Source organism: Megascapheus bottae, chromosome 20, assembly GCF_031878675.1.
Source record: "Megascapheus bottae isolate mThoBot1 chromosome 20, mThoBot2.hap1, whole genome shotgun sequence".
NCBI lineage: Eukaryota > Metazoa > Chordata > Mammalia > Rodentia > Geomyidae > Megascapheus > Megascapheus bottae.
In genome coordinates, this window is record NC_143528.1 from 38,414,517 (window position 1) to 38,438,009 (window position 23,493).

The 23,493-nt window shown below is 46.2% G+C and overlaps 1 protein-coding gene across 2 annotated transcripts; it reads right to left on the bottom strand.

Moving 5' to 3' along the window:
- Positions 1-8,023: 8,023 nt before the first annotated feature.
- On the bottom strand, positions 8,024-21,737 carry Trim35 (tripartite motif containing 35). 2 transcript variants are annotated; one of them, XM_090353644.1, is made up of 6 exons: positions 21,250-21,737; positions 15,794-15,889; positions 11,820-12,014; positions 10,520-10,542; positions 9,660-9,778; positions 8,024-8,770 (listed from the first exon to the last, which is right to left on the bottom strand). In XM_090353644.1, the coding sequence occupies exons 1-6, from the start codon at positions 21,682-21,684 to the stop codon at positions 8,193-8,195; spliced, it is 1,446 nt and encodes a 481-aa protein (XP_090209770.1). In that variant the 5' UTR covers positions 21,685-21,737; the 3' UTR covers positions 8,024-8,192. The 2 variants fall into 2 exon arrangements, with proteins under 2 accessions (XP_090209770.1, XP_090209769.1); XM_090353643.1 differs by having other exon boundaries at positions 11,784-12,014.
- Positions 21,738-23,493: the final 1,756 nt, after the last annotated feature.

Below are 23,493 nucleotides of genomic sequence, written 5' to 3' on the forward strand. Positions count from 1 at the left end.
AATATCTGGATCCTCAGGTCTATTCCATTAGTCCTCAGGCCTGTTCTTGTGCCAGTAACAAGCTATTTGGATCACTATAGCTCTGTAGTAGAGTCTAAAGTTTGGTATTGAAATTCTTCCTGTGCTTTTCTTTCTGCTAAGAATTGTTTTTGCTCTATAGGGTCTTTTATTATTCCATATGAAATTTTGGATTGCCTCTTCTATTTCTTTAAAGAATGACATTGGGATATTGATGGGTATTGCACTGAATTTGTAGATAGCCCTTGGCAAGATTGCCATTTTCACGATGTTGATTCTTTCAATCCAGGAGCATGGGAAGTTTTTCCATTTCCTCAGTTCTGCTTTAATTTCCTTTTACAGGGTTTTAAAGTTTTCATCAAAAAGGTCCTTTACATTCTTAGTTAAGTTTATTCCTAGGTACTGCAAAATGAGTTGCTTTCCTGATTGTTCCTCTCATTGTTGGCATATAGGAAGGCAGTTGATTTTTGAGGGTTAATTTTATACCCTGCTACCTTGCCAAAGTTTTGAATCAACTCAAGGAGCTTGGGAGTGGAGTCTATAGGGTTCTTTAAATACAGAATCATGTCATCTGCTAAGAGGGAAAGTTTCACTTCCTCTTTCCCTATTTGGATCCCCTTTATGCTTGCTTCTTGCCTTATTGCTCTGGCTAGGAATTCTAATACTATGTTAAAGAGGAGTGGAGAGAGTGGGCATCCTTGTTCATTTAAAATTTTTTTAAGTAAATGAATCATTTAACAAATTAATAGATGTATTAGTCAATAAATGGTCTCTTGATTGAAACTTTAATTATTTTAACAAAAGTAATCAAAATTAAACATCCTAGTAAGTAGCTAATTGAACTGAATTAATTAATAAGATGAGACTTTAGAAGCAACAAAAAATTAGCAGCAATGATGGCAGGGCCCTGTCTCATGTCCCAGGAGTGCCCTATACACATGTATGCCCTGCAAAGAGAAAAGAGACACTATCCAAGTGTGTTTCAGAAGTCAGGGCACATAACATGCAAGCCCGTGTACCAAGATTGCAAAGAAAGGAAACAATTCAACCACCTCGGTTGGGGAAAAAAAGATTCAGAAAAATGATGTCAGATTGAAAGATCTTGCAGACAGATTAGACAAAGCAACTACTTTAACATAAAGGCCAGCAAAAAACATGGATAATTCAGAAAGGAAATACGAGACCACTGAATGCATGAAAACATAGTTAAGATCCTAGTAATAAAGGAATCAAAGAATTAAATAGATTACAATAGTTTAAAAATGGAAAACATTCAAAGTTGTTTAGAACATAAAGAATTGGCATTAGAATTAGACATTTCTGGATGGCAATCTAGCAACGTATTTTCCTTCCTTCCTTCCTTCCTTCCTTCCTTCCTTCCTTCCTTCCTTCCTTCTTTCCCTTTCCCCCAGACCTCTCTATCAGCTTTCTTCTTCCTCCTTTTCCCCTCCCTCCATTTTTCACAACCAAAGTTTCCCTTCTAGGAATTTATTCTAAGGCATTAATTGGACAGTTTTACAAAATAATATAATTGTGTTATGTGATTTTTTTTGCTTGTAGAATTTCTTAAAACCACTAAAATTAATAACATAGCTGTTTATATAGAAAATGGTTATGAAATGTCCTTCAAAAGTTAAGATTAGGGCCGGGAATTTAGCCTAGTGGTAGAGTGCTTACCTAGCATACATGCGGACCCGGGTTTGATTCCTTAGTACCACATACATAGAAAAAAAAAGCCAGAAGTGGTGCTGTGGCTCAAGTGGTAGAGCTCTAGCCCTGAGAAAGCCAAGGACAGTGCTCAAGCCCTAAGTTCATGGCCCAGAACTGGCAAAAAAAAAGTTAAGATTAATGCTAATGGGAAAAATTCACAGTACAGGAATAAAAGGACCACATAAATATATAATGTGAACTGATTACTGTAAAAAAAAACTTACAATATTTAGTTTAGTAATATAGGTGTGCCTTGGGGGGCAGGCTGTATGTTTAATAGTAGTGTGGTGTGGTGTGCTGTTTCACACCCATCAGAACCCCAGCATTCAAGAGACTGGAGCAGGTGTCCTGAGTTCAAGACCAGTCTGGGCTACCTAGTAAGAGCCTGTCTCATAAAACAACCAAATAAAACAAAATGATTATTAGCATTATTCTGGATAGGAATTCTGGGCCATCCTGCTTATGAATTTCCAAGTAAACATTTGGACCTTAAAAGGAAAATACATACACACTCACACACCTACAAAACCTTGGCACTAGGTTTGATCTTATTTGGCTTCGTTCCGTCTTCACCTCTTCAGTCCTGTACTGGGGCAACTGAGTCAAACAGGAGTCAGAGGTGAGTGGCCTTATGTTTGAGGGACCCCATGGCAGCAGAAGAGTTAATGCCTTATTAACTCCTTTGCCTCGGAGGAGCACTGAATTCAGATTGGATGACAGTGACATCATGCCAGCAGCAGCAGCCAATTGCATCATCCATCCAGGCTTAGTCAGTTTCTTAAGACCCAGACGACTTCTGGAGGCAGCGGCTGGAGCAGCTCAGTGGAAGTAATTTCTGCTCTCTAAGTGATCTCTGCAAGGGTCTTGCTGCCCACACACCTGAACCTTCTAGCCTGTGCCTGGACAGTGGATGCGGTCACCAGCAGCCCTTGAAGCCCTAACTTCTGGTGCTGGCCCTTCCATTCCAGAGCTCGGCCTTCCTCTTTGCCCCCTGGGTAGTTTTGTTGCAGGTGACCCAGAGTCGTCCTGCAGAGAATAATATCCTAGGAGTCGCGGCCATTGCTTTCATTTCGTTCCCTCTTTATTTTCCTCTCTTGAGACGCAGCCTGGGCACTGTGTTCTCTTGCCTTGCCTGTCCAGGATTAAAGCAAAACCTAAGCTGACGTCACCATTAAGCGCCTAATCACCACGATTGCAGGCATCCTTTCCTGGTCCCTGACATGCTTCCTCCTTTGTCCTTCATAGCCCAGTTTGGTGACTACAGATAACAACAATGCACTGTACTAACGACTAAATAAATACAAATCAGGAGAAAGAATGTTTAAGGTTTTTAGCAATGGTTTAAAGCAATGATAATATCTGATGTAATGTCTCTGATTTGGAATTTATACACTATATACATGTATCAGAATATAACATGTTTTCCCATAAATATGTACAAGTTTTATATGCCAGATTAATAAAAAGTGTAAGTAATTTAGAGAGAATAAACATTCTCTAAAATAATGTCTTGATCCTCAACTGCTAGAAAGATCATTTCCAAGCTCAACATGGTAGGACACATTTGTAGTCAGGCACTGGGGGGAGCGAGTCTGATCAATAGTTTGAGGCAACTTAGTGAGACCCTGTCTCAAAATAAAGACAACACAAGAGAGGGGAAAAAGTTTCCAAGTTGAAAAGAATGGCTAGATCCCACCATCTCAATTTTTGTTTCCAAAATTCACTTTCTCTCTTTGTTTATGCATTCCCTTAATAATCCTGCTGTGCTTCTGTTCACAGAACCCCGTGGGGGGGGCGGGCATTCTACACTGAATTCCCAAAGCTGACACCAGGCTGTCAGGAGAGCAAAAGAAAATGATCACTGGCTTCACTCAGGGGCAGGACTCCACAGTGCCATCAAGACCACCAGGATGCAAGCCCAAAGTCCAGCATCAGAACCTCAGCAGCATCTGCTCCATAGGCAAGAGAGAGGGAAAGGCAATGTTTTAGATGGGTGACCAAACTCCAGCTCCATCAGCCAGCTCGTGGGGGACATTCCTTTTCATCTCTGCTAGTAGGCTGGATGCCTAGCATTGTTGGTTGATGATGGATAATTTAAACGTTCCTTCTGGCTTTGCTAGCATGGGGGCACCCACAGGAGCTACAAACCACTCAGGGCATCTTAAGCCAGTGACTTATTTGCCATCTTCAGTTTACCTGGTTGCCTGGCAGCATTTGCCCATGTTCAACATAGCTTTTATGGTTATGTTTTCTTGTATACTACCTTCCATCATGTCTGTCTCTGCCTGGCCCTTCATCCCTTAGTCTCTAAACAGAATTCCACCTCTCAAATGGATTTTGTCTCAGCCTCATTCTCTTATCTGACATTTTGTGTGAGAGCTCAGCCTCCCGTGGCCTCAATAATGGATCACTACCAAACTCATCTCTCCCATCCAGACGTGAGAGAGATGTGTCCCTTGGCCTTCTCTGTACTTCTACCTCAGAGTTCCCCCAAACACCAGAACTCACATGCTTACCTTTAGTCCAGGTTTCATGCCCAGCAGTGTAACTCAAGCTGGAAGCCTGGTAGTCAAGAGATTCCCAACCTTCCTTCTCTGAAGCATTCTTTCCACTGAGCTGTAACCCCACGCCTTCAGAATTCCCAAAGGCCATTTTTCCACTTACCCCTATGGTCTGTCTTAGGCCAAGCCTTCAAACACAACTGTCTTAGTTACTGCTGCGACTCTCAGAAAATGGTTTAATATTTGGGGTCAGCAACTCTGGATTCACATATGAGGTCTAGCTCTGTAGCTGCTAAGTCCCCAGAGTTCACAGGCCTGCTTCTTACCTGTGAGGATGAAGATAAAGAGCAGGCAGGACAAATGTTGTGAGTAGGGCAGTTCTTGCAATAGGCAGATTAAACAAGGGCAGCCTGTGTCCGTGGTTGAGGGCTGGGAGGTAAAGAACAGCAGGAGTGGATGGGCCCCCACAGGTAGTATGTACTGTGCCCTGTGGGGACACTGTTTATGCTTCCCCTCCCTCTCTTCCTGGGGTACCTGCTGTCACCTTTCCAGAGTGTGGAGGCCATGAGAAATGAGCTGGGACGGAGTGACTCCCCAGACTCTCCAACTCATACCCATGTGCCTTTATGTTCTCAGTCCACAGTGTTCCCGGACTGTCTCTGAACCACCTTATGCCAAGCAGTATCCATGGAAACTGAATCTCCTATCCTTCCCAGCCTGTTCCCTGGCAAATAAAACCCATCCAAGTGACACTCACAAACAAGAGCAACAGTACACAAGAGTAGGAAAACTTCCCTATGACCTGACCATCAGACTTCTGGGCTTACTGAACCTTCTTCCTGGCCCTCATATTTGTGCAAGGGTGGGTGAAACAGGCCATAGGAAGATGCTGCATTTCTCTGAAACCTGGAAGGGAGGCTATGATTTCAGCATTGCTCATCGTGCACAGTGGTCTCTAGCCAATCCAAATAGCTGTTAAGATTATCTTCCCAGTGGCTGTGAGGCTGCACTTGGCTGCTCTTAATCTCATACATGCAGTAGCCATCTTGGAACATGACAACACAATTTTGAAGGGCTTGATCTGATTAGTAGTTTCATGAGCAATCTCTCAAAGTCTGTTCCTCACTACATTATCTCTTCATATGGGATTTTTATTTTCCTCCAAACTCAAAGCACAGGACAAATCTTCAGATTCTTGAAGACCCACCTATAGCACCACCCCAGGCATAGGTCAAGCCCTCTTTAGAGTCCCACAGAGCTCAGTCAGAGTTTGAAGCCAAGTTGTTGATCTCCTATTTCAGCTTTTTAACTACTAAATGCTTTTGTGAAGACTGGGATTTTTTATGTGCCTTGAATTTCACATTTTAACTTTTTCTTTGTTTTGAAACCTTAGGGAGAAGAAATATTTAAACAGAAACAAAAAGTGAAATTTACCAATTGAACAGATTGCATGCGAACATCAATGATAAATCTCTCCCATTAGGAGAAAAATTTAAATAGCATCCTTTTGAGTTTTTGCCTTTTCCTTGGGTTGCTTGGGATACAAAATAGGAGTCTGCTCTCAAATTGCAGTGTATGGAGGAAGGGGGCAGAATATATTCATAAACAGAGTATGTGCTATGCACAAACCCATGGAAAGTTGATAACTAAAATGATACAGATGACTGAGGGAGGGAGCCGAGATAGGGAAGTGATGGCTCCTTTATTTTGTACCTTTGGCATTTACAGCCTCATAAATATATTATCTAATCAAATACACACAGATTGTCAAGTTCCTGCTTGTCTTTTTGTATCATCTATGCATTTAACTATGAACCTGCATTTTGTTATTAAAACGTACTCTTTTCCCACATTTTCCCCATGTTGCTGAAGATTTCTAAGTGTATGCATATATACGTGTGTATGTGTGTATAGTCTTGCTTTTAAAAAGTTGATGGAAGTGAGAACTCCAAATATACCTTCTGATTTTCAGTTTTTTTCTTTGGGATTTGTCATCATTGTGAATCATAATTTCAACGTACAAACTCTCCCACCTTCCATGTTCTAAGTCTATGCTAGGTTTATGATAGACTAGCTGGAATGTTCACCCAAAGTTGCTTCACTGGACACCCTTTAGGCCTCCCCAAAAGATTAGAGCAGATGCTGTCACCCTTACTCTTCTTGCGAGAACCCACATTCAGAACCATGTTCAAGTCCGTGAATCTCATCCGGCACAGGGTTAGCAACTGATTCCAGAATCTGAATTTGAGAAGGAAAGTGGGAGAAAAACATGGGAAGAGATAACAATGTTCAAGAAGTAATGTGCCCGCTACAGGATGAATGTAATTTTATATCACCCCAACAATAAAATTTTTAAAAGGGAATCTGAATTTAAGTTTTTGTGTACTTGTTTTTTTGGCAACCTTGGGCCTTCAACTCAGAGACTTACACTTAACTAGTCTGAGCCACACACTACCCAGACCTTTTGATTTTAGTTTGTTTTCAGATAGGGTCTTCCATTTTTTCCCAAGTTTGTTTTGGAACTTAATCCTTCTATCTTTGAGCCTCAAGTAATGTAAACACAACATCTGGTTTTTGTGGAGCTTTTGAGGATGGTTATTTTGCACTAAATTCTCACTAAGAAATAACTAGGGACTAGTGTGGAGATTCAAGGAGCCTAGAGGGGACTGGCATTCACAAGTGGTGCCAGGACTCAGGTCTGAAAGGCTGTACATGTGACTGACTCTGCAGGCAATCCTTGTTGCTAATGGGACAAGCTGTAGCCAGGAAGGAGGTGCTCAGGTGGCCCCAGGGAGCTGGTGAATGCAACCAGAATAGCCAGGACATGACAATGACAAAACACTGTTGTGAAAATGCCCAAGTGCACCAGCAAGAGCCTGTCTGATTGGAGTCCTGTGTGATATACATACACACAAAAGCAGAGCCAAGTGATGGTGAGCTTCAAAAGGCACAAGAAGAGCTCAGGGACAATGCCCAGGCCCAGAGGTAGGGCAGTAGCCTTGAGCTAAAGAGCTCAGGGACAACGCCCAGGCCAAGAGTTAAAGCCCCATGACCTACCACCCCCCCCACCAAATCAAAGGAGCTGGGCACTGGTGGCTCATATCTGTAATCCTAGCTACTCAGGAAGCCGATATCTAAGGATCACAGTTTGAAGCCAGCCAGGGTTGGAAAGTCCATGAGACTCTTATCTCCAATTAACTACCAGAAATCTTAAAGTGTAGCTGTAGCTCAAAGGGTAGAACATTCACCTTGAGCAGAGAAAAGCCCAGGCCCTGAGTTCATGCCCTATGATTAACAAAAATGGCCAAAGGCTCAAGATAGTCTCCTAAGAAAGTATAATATAATGATCAATAAATACATAAATACCTTTGGGGGTAGAAGGATGGGGAAGACAGAACCAAAGGCCTTGGGCATGCTAGGCAGATGCTCTACCATTTAGTTATATCCAGAGGCCAAAAAGATGATCAATCACTCTCAGAGAAATGCAAATAAATGTCACAATGGCATACTACTTTATTCACACTAGGATGGCTAAATTAGAAGACCGTAACAGGTACTGGCAAGGATGTGGAATAATGTTCTTACATTCACTCCTGGTAGGAATATACAATAGAGCTACAATAGGAAACAGCTTGGCAGTTCTTAAAAGGTTAGGGCTTCCTTCCATAAAATGCAGAAAAACTTTCCTCCTAAGTATATACCAAAGAGAATTAGTAACATAGCCACACAAATACTTTCACACATACGTCCATCGCAGCATCATCCCTAAGAGCCAAAGAAGTGGAAACAAGCTGTATGCTCATCAACCAACAAACTATTATTTATTTTATTGCATATAATGAAATATAAGAAAAAGGAACTAAGTTAAACACATCAACTTTTGCTTATAAGAACACTAAAAGAAATGAAGGCAGCAAAAAAAGATGCCCGTGGCATGACACCTACTAATAAGCCACAGGCATCTCAGCCATCCACTTCCTCCTTGATAGTAATGTGAAGGGGGCAGATGCGTAGAGGCTCTTGGGCCTCATCACCCTGGGGGGGCCCTATATAGAAGTAGGGCCGCACTGTTCCAAAGCAAGCGTGGAAAGTGTACATATGGCATTGTCGTTCAACATCGTAGAAGGACAGCTCTCCGTCCTCACATTCCAGCTCAACACGCAGACGGTGTGGCATGGGCAGGGGCAGAATTACGGTGCCCTGTTCTGAGGCTATGCACATGTCATCTTCCTGACCCCGCATATGGTACAGGTACCAGAAGCCCGAGCGTGTGTCATAGAAGCAGTTACGTGTGTAACATTCTTCTCCTATCTCTGATTCCACCCGCATCACACCTACACGCCAGTTTTGCAGCCCACCCACAGAAACCTCCCAAGCATGGAAACCCTGTGAGAAGACTTGGGAGCCCATCAGGGCAGGTGCTGAGGAAAATCGATCTGGATTCTCCACCTGTCTCCAGTAGGGTTGGTTGCTGACACTTGCCAGGTCATCATGCACAGACAACCAGCCAGAGGCAGTGTTTGGATCCAAGGTGATAGGCACTATGGGCAGAAGGAGAAGAAGGACAGTCAGTGAACGAGTCACCCTCCCAGATCCCAGCTCACATCACCAGTATACTACACTGACCAGCACTCTCCCACCTGCTCCAGTGTGGACAGGAACTGCCTAGGCTGATGGAATGGGCATAGTTTGAACTGTATTTCTCATGAGGATATGTGGAAAGCTCTCTACTGCATGTGACCTGATTTGGGAATAGGTTCTCTGTAATTAGTTAAGCTGAGATTAGACTTTTAATCCACCATGACTATGTCAGTGTAAAGAGAAGAAGAGACAAAGATACGTAAAGGAGAATGCCATGGGACAATGGTAACAGAATCAAAGTGCTGCAGCCAAAGCTAGAGCCAGCCGGCACTATCAGTGACAACCAGAAACTAAGAAGTGAAAAGGCTCGTCCCTACAGGCCTCAGAGGAAGCATGGCCCTGCTCACAGACTGACAATGGGACTTTCAGCCTCCAGAGCTGTGAGAGGCTAAATGTCAGTCATTCTAAGCTACCCAGTTTATGGTCCTTTGATTATAAGCAGAAAAGCACTGACATTCATTCTTTCCTGGAACACTGGACCCAGTGACTAGTGCGTATACCAATCACCTTGGGAGAGGTGATGCTGGACCAAGAAAACAGGATTCTGAATACAAAGGAAAGCACTTGTTCTTCTGAAGAGAAGGAAAAATCATGACCTTAACAGGAAGGTGCTCTACTAGGAAGGGATGGAGCTGTCGGGTAAAAGCAGGGAAGAAAAGGGCCTTTTCCAGGCTAGAAAGACACCAGCTGGAAAATGAGCTGGACCTTGCAGAGGTGAGCTCAGTGGGCTCCTTATTAGCTTGAAGTTCTCCCACCATACCTAAAACACTTGCCTCTACCCCCACTCACCAACTTCAATGAATGAAATCATCTTCTTCCAGGTGCGGTACTGCAGAGATCCCAGGTACTTGCAGACATCAATGAGCATGCCAGGCTGGATGGGCTCGGGATCCAGAGTGAAGAAGAGCCTAGGAATTGATGACTGGGCATAATGGTTGGGTCTGGGCCCAGTAATCCCAGACTGAAGTGGGATGACCGAAAATGGGCAACCAGACTGGGTCTCTTATTTAAAGTTTAAATTTCCTCACTACTTTCCTCAAAGCAAATTGGTCTGGACCAATCGCCATATGGGCTGCCACACCCCTCCTGATTCTGTACTAAGGATTCTCCCACCCAGCTGAGAAAGATACATATAGGAAGTTCTCCAGCAGTGAGACTTCTTCTTATGGGCAGAAATTACACACATCTGCTCAATAGTTGGAGAGGACTTAACAATGCTTATGTCTATAGATCCAGGTATCCTACAGCCCCTCCTTGAGTATCTCTAGTGACAGAGAACTCACTTCTATTTGAAGTACTCTCTTCCATTTTTGACAGCTTGCACAAAGACACAGTTCTTTCATATTCACCTAGAGAGCTCAACGGCCATCAGCCCTATGTTCTGAAGCTTTCAGAGGTAGGAGGCCAATCAAGGAGCAAGTCTAAGTGACTAGTAAAAAACACAAGCCACAAGCCTGGGTTTTCCATCCCTGCAGCTGGACAGTGACTCTTCACTTTTTCTGTGATAAGCAGAATTGGAATGCCTTGAAAAAGAGCTCTCTCCATCTGATTATTCCTGCCTTGTCCGGGATCCACTGGATTGTACAACCCTAATTTCTCTACCTATGTCCCCCCCACAACTCCAAACCCCCCCACCAGACTTAACTTACCGGCGTTTTCGGGTCTTGTGTTTCTGAAAGAAAAAAAAAGCAGAGAAAGTATATAACTTTCAGGTCTCAAAAGGATATTCATCAGAAGACTTGATAATGTTAAGATGTCAACACAGCCCAAGTCGATCTATAAATTCAATGTAATCACTATCAAAATCTCATGTGCCAGGGCTGAGAAGGTAGCTCAGGGAGAGAGAGCTAGCTTAGCACCTATGAGGCTCTAGCATCACAAAATGTGATTGATTATTTAACTAATCCTATGAGCCTTCTTGGCAGAAACTGAAAAGCCAGTTCTTTAATTCATATAGAAATTCAAGAACAAATAGCACTCACACACACTGCAATTTCAAAACTTGCTATAAAACGTTAGTGATCACAACAATGTGGTATTATAAGGACAGATGTGAGGCAATGGAACAGAACTGAAAGGCCAAAATAGACCCTCACATTTATTGTCAGATGATTTTTTTTTACAAGATCAACAAGGGAAAAGAACCATCTTCCCAAATGATGTTGGTACAGCTAGATATTAGCATGATAAAGAATGGAGTAGGACCCTAATCTTACACAAGATTTTTTTTAAACTTCAAAGTAGATTTAGTAGTAAATGTAGAGCTAAAAGTGACAAAGACCCTATATATATTTTTAACTCTTAAATCTAGACATTAAAAAGAAAATCCAATTAAAAAGTGGGCACAGAGTCCAAACAGACATTTTCCCAAGGAAGATCTAAACTGCCAATAAGCATGTGAAAAGATGCTCAATACCATCAGCTATCTGGGATATGCAAGGCTCAAGTGGCAGAGAATCAGCTTAGCAAGGAGAGACTCAGTTAAACCTCAGTACTTCCAAGCAAAAAATTAAAAAAAAAAAAGAAATTCAGTCACAGAATACATGACTGCATTTGTATGAAATGCCTACAAGAGGCAAATATACAAGAGAAAAAGTAGAGTTCCTAGGGGATTGGGAGAAGTGCCAAAGGGTATGAAGCTTTTCACTAAGGTAATGAAATGTTCTAAAAATTGATTGATATGATGGTTGCACAAATCTATACAATCCTGCGCGCGTGCAAAGGAGAGAATCAACACACTTTAAATTTAAAAAATCAAATAATAACACAGAAAATTAAAAGACCCCCTAGGAGGCTCCTGAGACTGCTTTAATGGACTTCAAGTCTCAACCACAGCACAAGCTCAATGGGGCCAATTGCAAAAAGTCACAGGGAAAGTGAGCTGGCTGGTGCTGGTGGTCTAATGCCCCTTACCAGGAGAAAGGAAACGTCATCTTCTCTCATCTCTACCTTCAGCCGCTTAATCTCTCGGTTCAGTGCCTCCATCTCTCGGGAGAGCTGCATTATCTTCTCATCCATCAGCAGCTGCTTCTCTTTGCTATCCTGAGCCATCATGTCTAAGGTAGCCTTTTCTTCTGCCCTCAGGAACTCTTGCAGCTTTTCAAACTCCTGGTGAATGCGACCTTCCAGCCAGGTAGTTTCAACCTGCAGCAGAGCAGAGGGTTCAAGGTCAGATGTAGGGACCTCATCTGTTCTCCAGCTAGCGACCTTCAGACTTCATGTGAAGTACTTGTGACCTAAAGCACTTGTGCTCCACACTTCAGTGTGATATCATGGGTCATCATGGGAATTTGAGTTCATCTTACAAATGGAATAAACAGTTGTCCTGAATATTTTTTAAATGAAATCATTGCTTATAGCTGTCCTTCTCAACCTCAGTCCTATAACCTCCACTACATAAAATTTGAATCTGCTGGGCACGGTGGCTCATGCCACTAGCTACTCAGGAGGTGGAGATCTGAGGATCGCTGTTCAAAGCCAGCCCAGGCACTAAAAAGTCTGTGAGATACTTATTTCCAAATAACCACCAGAAAACTGGACATGCCACAATGGCTCAAGGGGTAGGGTGGTAGCCTTGAGCTGAAGAGCTCAGAAGTAACGCCAAGCCTAGAGTTCAAGTCCCATGACCAACAACAACAGCAAAAAATTCTTCCGAATCTTATTTAGGTTGAACAACAAGGAAAGTTCTGAATCACAGAAACAAATTATTGCAAACTAGAAGAAACTTTTTTTTTTTTACCAGTCCTGGGGCTTGAACTTAGAGCCTAAGCACTGTTGTCGGGCTTCCTCAAGATTAGAGCTCGACCTCTTAAGCCACAGCACACTTGCAGCATTTTTTCTAAGTATGTGGTATGGAGGAATAGAACCCGACTCTTAGTGCATGCTAGGCAAGCACTCTACCACTAGGCCATACTCCCAGTCCTGAGAAGAAACTTTTTTTTTTTTTTTGCCAGTCCTGGGCTTGAGCTCAGGGCCTGAGTGCTGTCCTTGGACTTTCTCAAGGCTAGAGCTCTACCACTTGAGCCTCAGCACCACTTCCAGTTTTTTTCTATGTATGTGGTACCGAGGAGTTGAACCTGGGTCTTTGTGCATGCAAGGCAGGTACTCTACCACTAGGCCAAACTCCCGGCCCTAGAAGAAACTTTTATAAGTGATTTCCCTTCAAATCCTAGGACCTTAGATGAATCTAGGTGAAAGGACTTTAGTAAAAATGACATATTTCTTTTAAAACTCACTCAGTAATATTTACACTCCAAATCCTAATACAAAACATAGTAAAGAAGGAAAAATAAAAACCACCTAAATACTTAGAGAAAAAGCAAAGAAATATTTCTTACCTTGGAATGAGTAAAACCTTCCTTAGCATAACATGAAACTTGGAATGCATAAAGGAATGAGATAACTGAATTATGAAAACAATAAAAATAAGGACTTTCAGATTGCAAGATTATTAATACAATTAAATATATACAATTATAAGACAACTATTAGAAAAACAATTCAAAATGTATGTTTACCTAAAGTAGGTAGTAATATTATTTGGGGATTGAAAATACAATAAACATTTATGGTTCTGAAAGGATGACAAAAATAATTCATTGAAGAAATGACAAACTTGAAAAATATTTATAATGTGCCTGGTGCTGGTGGCTCATGCCTGTAATCCTAGCTCCTCAGGAGCTGAGATCTAAAGATCACGGTTCAAAGCCAGCCCGGGCACAAAAGTCTGTGAGACTCTCTCTTATCTCCAATTAACCACCAGAAAACTGAAAGTGGCACTATGTCTCAAGGGGTAGAGTGATAGTTTTGAGCTGAAGAGCTTAGGGACAGTGCCCAGGCCCAGAGTTCAAGCCCCATGATCAGTTATATATACATATATTATACTCATAACATATTTGACAGACTACAGATGGTCTGAATACTATATAAAACACACTAGGAGAAAAATAAATATTTCAAGAACAAAAAGGGACATGAACTACATTCACTGAAAAGACTTATATGAAAAAACTGATGCTATGAAATGATGCACAAATTTAGCAATAATAAAAACTGTAAATGAGAGACAGCAGATATCATTATTGAAACTTCAGGCTAAAAGGACTGATAATATACACAGTAGAGAGGATGGAAGATCAATTTTTATCTTAAAGAAGAAAGAACCGAACAAGGCAGGAAAAAATCAGTAGTGCCAAGGCACCTGTAGCCATCATTGTTGCTAGCAATGAAAGAAGTAAATGTTGAGATGCATACTTCATTCATGGGTTTATGGAATTTAACAAGAAAAGCATCAATCAAACTGAAATTCTTGGGGCTATACAAAAATCTTGACCCCTCCCCCCACAGGAAGCCAAGGGTTCCCCAGTATCTGGGATGCTGACAGATCTTACCTTTAGTATGGCTAGTCCAATCCTGCCCCATGGCAAGCCACTCAAATGATTTTTAGCCACAAAAGGAAATCAAAGTAAAGACAATGATGCGAAAAACAACTTGAAAGGTGTCTTCCAGCAATATCAATATGGGTAATTTTCTGATAGTAAGCTCAATCTATGTTTGTGGTTTTAACATATAACAGAATAATTCAATGAATTAGTAGAAACCCTGTTAACTTGTGGGTTCAAAGACATCAGAAACATCTGCTGGATACATTTATACTTTACCTTATCCAAAAGGGTTAAAAGAATCAGATTCAGGAGATACATTTGTCAGGATCTAAGAAGCTTACCTGAAGAACTGGGTCTGGTAGTGAAAGACTGTCTACTGGAGAGTTACTACTCTTATAAGGACAGTTCACCACAGTTCACATGCCTTCCTTCTGTTTTGCCTCTCCAGATTATAGCAACATGGTTTATGTGGGTCTGCTCTATCACCTCTTAAAGTGAATGCTCTTCATAATTATGGTTCAGCTGGACATATCCATAACAGAGTCACACTAGATTAGGCTGCTTGATACTGCTCTGAAAAACATTCCAGTATGTGTGTCCGCTGACAAGGCTTGGGCTCAAGAAAGAGCCTCATTATCACCTGGCTATGGAACTTAACCCCACTGCTACAAGCTCTTTCTTAGTCATTTACAATGTGCCAAGAACTTAAAGATAATGGGAATAACATATCCACTTTCCTTTATTTGGATGGAAGGAGATAAAAAGAAAGAAAGATAAAGGTGATGATAAATAATGAAGTGTCTTGAAGAGGATAAAGCAAGGAGACATGACGGTGAGTCTGTTATCAGGAAAAGCTCCCAGAGGGGAAAGTGAGCTGAGCAAGATGCCAAGTGAGAGGTCTGGGGAGACCTTGCCATTTAAGGAACAGAGTGGGCAGGTGGTAGAAGCAGACAACACCAGGCAGGCAGGGCACATCACAGCCTTACTGAACACAGAAAGAGGCATAGATGGCACTGCATTCTCAGGGGAATGCAACGCTACTGAGCAGTTTTAAGTAGAGTACGAGACTGGCTGATGTCCAGTACATAGACAGTGGAATGCAGAACAAAAGCAGAACTGGGTGGGATATAGATGAGAGATTTGACAGTGAAGGCAACAAACATTATGTATTTAAGAAATGAGGGGTCTAAGGCTGCCATGGAGTGGATGTGGGTGTGAAAGTAAATAAGGAATCACTGAAGAAGACCAAATCCCACAGGCTTGAAAAAACTGTAGCATCTGACACACAAGAAGTGCTGATGGCACAGAGGGCTTCTTAGGCCATCCTGTGGCTGCTGGCCTTGTATGTCCAGGTGTTAGAGACAGAGTGGACCAGGTCACTATCCAAAGGCACCGTGAACAAAACCATCAATGCTGAGGTCAACTCTGAGTCAACAGTTACCCAAGGGGCAAGGTTAGCCAAAGGTGGGCTGACTCTAACTTATCTCTATTGGTCTGTGGTGTCTGACCACTCCCCACTTAGCTCAGTCACTTACTTACCTGATTGTGCTTGGCCATGGCCTCATAGGAATTCCGTGTGCTGCTGAAGGTCCTGACTTTCTGCTGCAGTATATGCTCCATGTTCTTACATTTGGCCTGATGTGGGGAATGAGAAGGCAGGGAGTTAGGGCTGGAGTCCAAGCACATTTACAACTGGAATCTCAGTTAAACAACTATATTACTAAACACACTTGAGCCATGTACTATAGGCACAGCTCAAATCCTGTTTAAATTCTTGTTTTTAAGTACACATTTGCAACGTAAAGGGACCTTGGAGGTTTCTAACCAAACCTCCATCTATGCTAGGTGCAAGTGGATAGACAAGGCTGATGGCTTGATCTCTCTCAAGCTGGTCATATAGTACAGCAGATTATGGTCACTTGGATGTTGTGAAAGACTTTAGTTGAGGGGCTGCGAATTTGGCCTAGTGGTTAAAGTGCTTTGCCTAGCATGCGTGAGGACCCGGGTTCAATTCCTCGGTACCACATACATAGAAAAAAGCCGGAAGTGGTGCTGAGGCTCAAGTGGTAGAGCTCTACCCTTGAGAAAGTCCAAGGACAGTGCTCAGGCCCTGAGCTCAAGCCCAGGACTGGCAAAAAAAAAAGACTTTAGTTGACAAACTCAATATCTTTCTAGTTTTGTTTTTTTAAATTTTATCTCTCACCTCTGACCTTCATAGACTTCCTAAAGACCACTCTGAGCCAGGCATGGTAGTGGCATCTGTAATCTCAGTACTCACTAGGGTGGAGGCCAGCCTGAGCTACAAAAATTAAGATCCTCTTTCAGAGAGAGAGGGGGAGGGAAGGAAGGAAGGAAGGAAAGAAGGAAGGAAGGAAGGAAGGAAGGAAGGAAGGAAGGAAGGAAGGAAGGAAGGAAGAAAGAAAGAAGGAAGGAAAGGAAAGACTGAAGGAGAGGGATGGGGAGAGATGAGGGAAAGAAAGAACCACTGAGTTTTAAGTTAAATATCAAACTTACATCTGAGGCTTATTATCCCCACTCCCAAACTGGAGTTTAGACTCAGGATCTCACATTTACTCAGTGGGCACTTGTCCTCTATCACTGAGCCATACCTCTATCTAGTAACCTGACATTTCCCCTCCATCTTTATTTTTTTCTTCTCTACATTCTAAGAAATGTTTTCCAGGGTTGTCTTTGGAAAAATAATCAAAATAACAATTCTAATGATATTAATTATAAATAACCACAAGCATTATGTAAGGTGGTATGTGATTATTAACAAACTGATATTTAATCATTCCATTCTCATCACATATCAGGTAAGTATACAAAAATACACTTGATCTCATCTAGACCTCATCCTTACCCAACTCAAATTTGACTTCCAGATTCATCATGAAGATTGATACCTGTCATAAAACAGGTATCAAACATGGCATATAGTCCTGCAGCTCAGTCCCTCAGGAGCCTCAATACAGAGCAGAATGAGATCCCCTCTGCCCAGGACACAGGCCCTGACGAGTAGGCAATAACTGTGCTCTGTTGCATCTGAGAACTGTAAAGACTGTATTGAAAGCTGAGTACAGGTAGTAGTCAGGGAAGGCTGGAAGAAGTTACTTAGTCCATTTTCCACTGCTAACACAGGCTGCGCTGTCCTCAGATCTTCAGGGACCAGACCTCTCCAGCTCCTTCAGACATTATCTTGTATGATTACAGATCTCACACTACCAGTCTTCTACATTAAACCGTAGTGGAGATATACCTACAATTTGTGCCTCCTGGCTTTGACTGCATTTCCACTCCCAGTTTAACTACTCTGAAATTCTCTTGGTGCCTAGAAGGACAGGCTTTCCTTTTCTCAGACTTCCGTGTCCTGTTTCCTCTGCTTAAAATACCTTTCCTTTGCCTCCTTAACCTGCCTAGCACTTCTGAGGAAGGAACTATTAGCTAGCTCATCTCCTACCTGAGACCTAGCAATTCAAGGCATCTACAGACAATGGCAAGATGGCTCTATACCTTGCATCCAGGCTTGGGCCTAAAGTGGGGGATCTACCTGAGGGTTCTCAGCATTGCTCCTATACTGTACGACCCTATCTGTACTTCTGCGAGCTCCACCAGAACTAATCAGGACTTGATCCTCAGTTCACCTATTGAGTAAGTCACAAGTCCCCAGGCTAGCCAAATGAGCTCTCCTAGGTGAGGACCAGGCCCCTCTGCCAGTTCAAGTGGAAAACAGTGCTGTGGATCCTGGTTAATAAATACAGTTAAGAAACAGGGTTATTTATTCAAATATGTATACTGATGTCATCTTTCCATCACCTTCGTTGGAACTATGCCCAAATGTGGAACTGTATGGAACTGTAATGTCTTTTTTATGGTGCTGGGGATAGAACCTAGTTCATACATGTCAGTACCCCAAGCATACAGTGCCCTCTACATGCTAGGTAAGGGCTCTATTACTAAGCTACTTTCCTTGCCCTGTATACAACTTTGAAAATAAAAGTTATTGCAGAAAAGGAAAGAAGGGGCCTAGAAACAGGTATTGGGGGTTCCTGAACTATCTCCTTTTCAGTATAACTGACAGCTAACCAGTGTTCTCCAAACCATTGGCCTGACTCAATTATAAGTAGGTGATGAAAAAAATTAATTTGTATTTTTTTAAAAGCATAGTAAAAAACTGCCAGAATACAACATTTTCAGAAATTCATTTTTTTCAGTTGATACATAAGTGGTCACAATGGAAAATACGTTTCTAAGGGTGAAGGGTCAAAGCATTTTTAAGCCAGCCAAGTGGCTCATACCTGTAATCCTAGCTCCTCGGGAGGCAGAGACCTGAGGACTGGCATTTCAAGTAAGCCCCAAGCAGGAAAGTCAGTGAAACTCCTATCATTAATTAACCAATGAAACCAAAAAGTAGCAGGGCACCAAGCGTGGAGCGAAATAGCTAAGGAACAGTGCCCATGAGTTCAACCCCGTGTATAAGGCTCCCACACTTAGCTTTTAAATTAAAAAACAAAACCACCACAGTAAACCTCTGAACTAAATTAACACTTTTCCAATCATTTTCTCATCCTGTAACAAAAACTACTCCGTGTTTGTTTGGCCCTGTTAAATTCTTCCTTAGTATATTTAGAGAGATTCCGAATAAACTAGCCCGCTACTGCCAGAGGCTTCTTCCACAACAAGGCACAGTGCCAACTGTGGGCTCCAGGGAGGAAAGCATCTCCAAGTTGCCCCTGCCCTGGGCTGGACCTTGGGCTCCTCCTCCACCTCTCAACTGATGCTAGGCTTGGGAGTTCATGGGTATCATCCAGGTTGTCTTGGGGCTGCACCACAACCCACGGGCACACAGGCTGCCTGACTTGGCCCCTTCAGAAAAGGGCGGGGTGCGGTCTTGCCTATTTGCCATTGCCTCTCCTCCCATTCAGGAGTCGGGGGTACCTGAGACACAGTTGGGAGTTGGGATACAATTAAGCCAGAGAAGCCACCAGAAAAAAAAGCTGTGGCAGGCAGGGTGTGGGGTCACAGGGGACTTTCGGGCCAGTTGCGGGATCACGGGGACAATCGGGATGGCAGGAACAGCGCGAGGTCACAGGGCCGCTCGGAATCTCGGGGAGGGACAGTGCGGGGTTGGTGGGGAAGGCTCAGACCACGCAGGGCCTCGGGGACATCCGGGGCCGCTCAGGGTGGCGGGGACTGGGCGAAGTCGTGGGGGGGGGGGCAGGGTGGTGTCTCGGGGCCGCTCGGACGACGGGGACGCTCTGGGTCGCGGGGACATTCTGGGCTTTGGGAACGTTCGGGGACGCGTGGGGACTGCGGGGAAGCTTGAGACCTCGGGGACGCTTGGGGACCGCGGGGACGGCTCGAGGCCTCGGGATGCCTGGGGTCGTGGGGGCCGCGGGGATGCTCGAGGCCTCGGGGACGCTTGGGGTCGTGGGGACCGCGGGGACGAGTGGGGATCACGGGGACTGCGGGGATGCTCGAGGCCTCGGGGACGCTTGGGGTCGTGGGGACCGCGGGGACGAGTGGGGATCACGGGGACTGCGGGGATGCTCGAGGCCTCGGGGACGCTTGGGGTCGTGGGGACCGCGGGGACGCGTGGGGATCATGGGGACTGCGGGGACGCTCGAGGCCTCGGGGACGTTTGGGGACCGCGGGGACTCTCGAGGCCTCGGGATGCCTGGGGTCGTGGGGGCCGCGGGGATGCTCGAGGCCTCGGGGACGCTTGGGGTCGTGGGGACCGCGGGGACGAGTGGGGATCACGGGGACTGCGAGGATGCTCGAGGCCTCGGGGACGCTTGGGGTCGTGGGGACCGCGGGGACGCGTGGGGATCACGGGGACCGCGGGGACGCTCGAGGCCTCGGGGATGTTTGGGGTCATGGGGACGCTTGAGGCCTCGGGGACGCCTGGGGTCGTGGGGACCACGGGGACACGTGGGGACCGCTGGGACCCTCGAGGCTCGGGGATGTTTGGGGTCGCGTCATGGGGACTGCGGGGATGCGTGGGGATCACGGGGACCACGGGGACGCGTGGGGACCGCTGGGACTCTCGAGGCTCGGGGATGTTTGGGGTCGCGTCGTGGGGACCGCGGGGATGTGTGGGGATCACGGGGACCGCTGGGACCCTCGAGGCTCGGGGATGTTTGGGGTCGCGTCGTGGGGACTGCGGGGATGTGTGGGGATCACGGGGACCGCGGGGACACTCGAGGCCTCGGGGATGTTTGGGGTCGCGTCGTGGGGACCGCGGGGACGCGTGGGGATCACGGGGACCGCGGGGACGCGTGGGGACCACGGGGACCGCTGGGACCCTCGAGGCTCGGGGATGTTTGGGGTCGCGTCGTGGGGACTGCGGGGATGCGTGGGGATCACGGGGACCACGGGGACGCGTGGGGACCGCTGGGACTCTCGAGGCTCGGGGATGTTTGGGGTCGCGTCGTGGGGACCGCGGGGATGTGTGGGGATCACGGGGACCGCTGGGACCCTCGAGGCTCGGGGATGTTTGGGGTCGCGTCGTGGGGACTGCGGGGATGTGTGGGGATCACGGGGACCGCGGGGACACTCGAGGCCTCGGGGATGTTTGGGGTTGCGTCGTGGGGACCGCGGGGACGCGTGGGGATCACGGGGACGCGTGGGGACCACGGGGACCCTCGAGGCTCGGGGATGTTTGGAGTCGCGTCGTGGGGACCGCGGGGACGCGTGGGGACCACGGGGACCGCTGGGACCCTCGAGGCTCGGGGATGTTTGGGGTCGCGTCGTGGGGACCGCGGGAACGCGTGGGGACCACGGGGACCGCTGGGACCCTCGAGGCTCGGGGATGTTTGGGGTCGCGTCGTGGGGACCTCGGGGATGCGTGGGGATCACGGGGACCGCGGGGACGCGTGGGGACCGCTGGGACCCTCGAGGCTCGGGGATGTTTGGGGTCGCGTCGTGGGGACCGCGGGGACACCTGGGGTCGGGGGGCCCCTCGGGGTGGCGGCGCGGGTCCCGCCGGGCCTCACCCGGGTACTGCGGGCGGCCTCCTCCAGCGGCAGCACGCGGTGGTCCTGGTGGCGCGCGTCGGCCCCGCAGGGCCCGCACAGCAGCTCCTTGTCCTCCCGGCAGTAGAGGGAGAACTCGGCGCGGTGCAGGCGGCAGCGGCGCGCGGGGCGGCGGCCGGGCCCGCACGCGCCCTCGGCCTGCAGCACCTTGGCCACCAGGTTGTTGAGGGTGTGGTTGGTGCGCAGCGCCGAGGGCGACGCGGGGTCCTTGCACACCGGGCAGGCGGGCTCCAGCTGCTCCTCCCAGCAGCGGCTCACACACTCGCGGCAGAAGTTGTGGCCGCAGTTGAGGGTCACCGCGTCCCGGAAAGGGTCGTAGCACACCGCGCACAGCAGCTCCTCCTTGAGGGAAGAACCCGAGGAAGGCCCGGGAGTCGCGGCCGAGTCCGACTCCATGGCCTCAGCAGCCCCGCGGGCCTCCGGGAGTGACCGCGCGCCTGCCACTCCCACTCCCAGGCGACGCGCAACTGCCTCAGCCCGCAGGCTCCGGAACGTTTCCCCCGCCCCCTGCCTCCAGGTGGCTGAGCGACGGCAGCGCTGACCAATCACGAGGTGAGCTTCCGAGGCGAGCGACGAATCGCGGGAGAGTGGGGCGGGCCTTGGTGCCCTTAGTCTCCGCCCACCCGGGTTTCCCGCCAAGGACCCGCCAACGGTCGTCGAGCGGCCCTGGGAGCCCTGCGAGCGCTGCGAGCCCTGCGAGCCCTGCGAGCCCTGGCCCGGAGGCGGCGGGGCCGGGCTGTCTCTTAGGCCAGAGGAAAGCGGGTTCTCCAGCCGGGTTCCCCTACACCACCTCACCCAACAGGTTGTCAAAGCACCAGCTTCAAAAACGAATCTTTTCAGCACCAAGTGAAAGAGCCACAAGATGGAGCCCATGTACTGCAGGAAAATTCCCTGGGAAAAATCTCTCTTCTTCTTCACCTGGGCTCTCAGCTGTGACCTGAGATGCTTCACTTTCTAGACTTCTGTGAGACTTTGCAGACGGGAAAACCCCGGGCATCCTATCCTGACATGAACCTGCGAAAAGGCTCCAAGGGCTTCCTCACCAGACTGGGGAACCGACCAAGACCATCCTGACCACATGGAACCAACCAGGGCCGACCCGAGGCACACGGGACGGGGAAGAGGTCCTTCAGACAAGTGCAGGCTTTGCTCTTGGCTGTCACCATTAGGGCAAGGAGTTCAAAACCATGCAGAGCTTTCTTCCTTGCCTTGTCATTAAAATTGCCTTACATTGTGAGAATAAATGAGGTGGTCAGTAGGATTATTTGATAGTCACGAGTTAAAAATGCGGTGGTAAACCCCGACTGGACAATCCGCAGACACAAAAGGTAAGAGAATGACCAGACGGATGTGGATGCGGGTGGAAAGGGGCAGCTGAGTGAGAGGAATAAATATCCTATGTACACATGTGAAAAGGGGTTGATGAGGCTGTGTTGGGCGAGTCTGGGGTGATGGTTAAGGATAAGGGAGAGTGATGGAGTGCAGGAGTGTCTGGCAGGAGTGTCTGCATAGTTGTGCGTGGCCCCATATGGACTTGTTAAAGTGAAATTCCATCGTACAAATAATGCTAACGGGGATACATTTTTAAAAATTGAAATTGTAAACTATATATAACATAAAAGTTAACATCCTGTACATTTTAAGTATGCAATTTGGTGATATTACGTTTTTATTTCTTCGTTGCTATGCACCAGCCTCTAGAACTTCTCACCGCATAAAACGTCTTATCTTTACCCATCTTTATGCCAACACTCTCTATCTTATATCTTTGTACATAGTGAAACCCCCAACTGTGTTCTTTCTAAGGTTTATTTTGGCTACTTGGGGTCCCTTGAGATTCCACATGAATCTTAGTATGGATTTTCCTATTCACAAATAGTGCTGGGATTTTGATCGACTGGCATTAAATCTGTATTTAGGTTGATTTGGTCAATGTTTGCCTTACAGTATAAGTCTCCTAGGATGTCTTTCCATTGATTTATGTCTCCTATAATTTCTTCCTGTGATGTTTTGTGGCTTTCAGTACACAAATGTTTTACCACTTCGGTTAAGCTTATTTCTAAGTATTTGGTTCTTTGTGATGCTATTACTCATGGATTTGTTCACATGATTTTTTTTCAGATAGTGTTCTGTCTCCTTTTGCTTGCTTATTTACTGTGTATTAAGAACATAGGAGCTGGGCACAGTGGCTCACGCCTGTAATCC

Coding starts and splice junctions, on each gene's coding strand:
- Trim35 (XM_090353643.1), bottom strand. CDS start 21,684: ATGGAGTCGGACTCGGCCGCGACTCCCGGGCCTTCCTCGGGTTCTTCC. Junction 9,779..10,519: donor CACAAGACCCGAAAACGCCG/GTAAGTTAAGTC, acceptor ATCAATTCCTAG/GCTCTTCTTCACTCTGGATC. Junction 8,771..9,659: donor GATTTCATTCATTGAAGTTG/GTGAGTGGGGGT, acceptor TTCTGCCCATAG/TGCCTATCACCTTGGATCCA.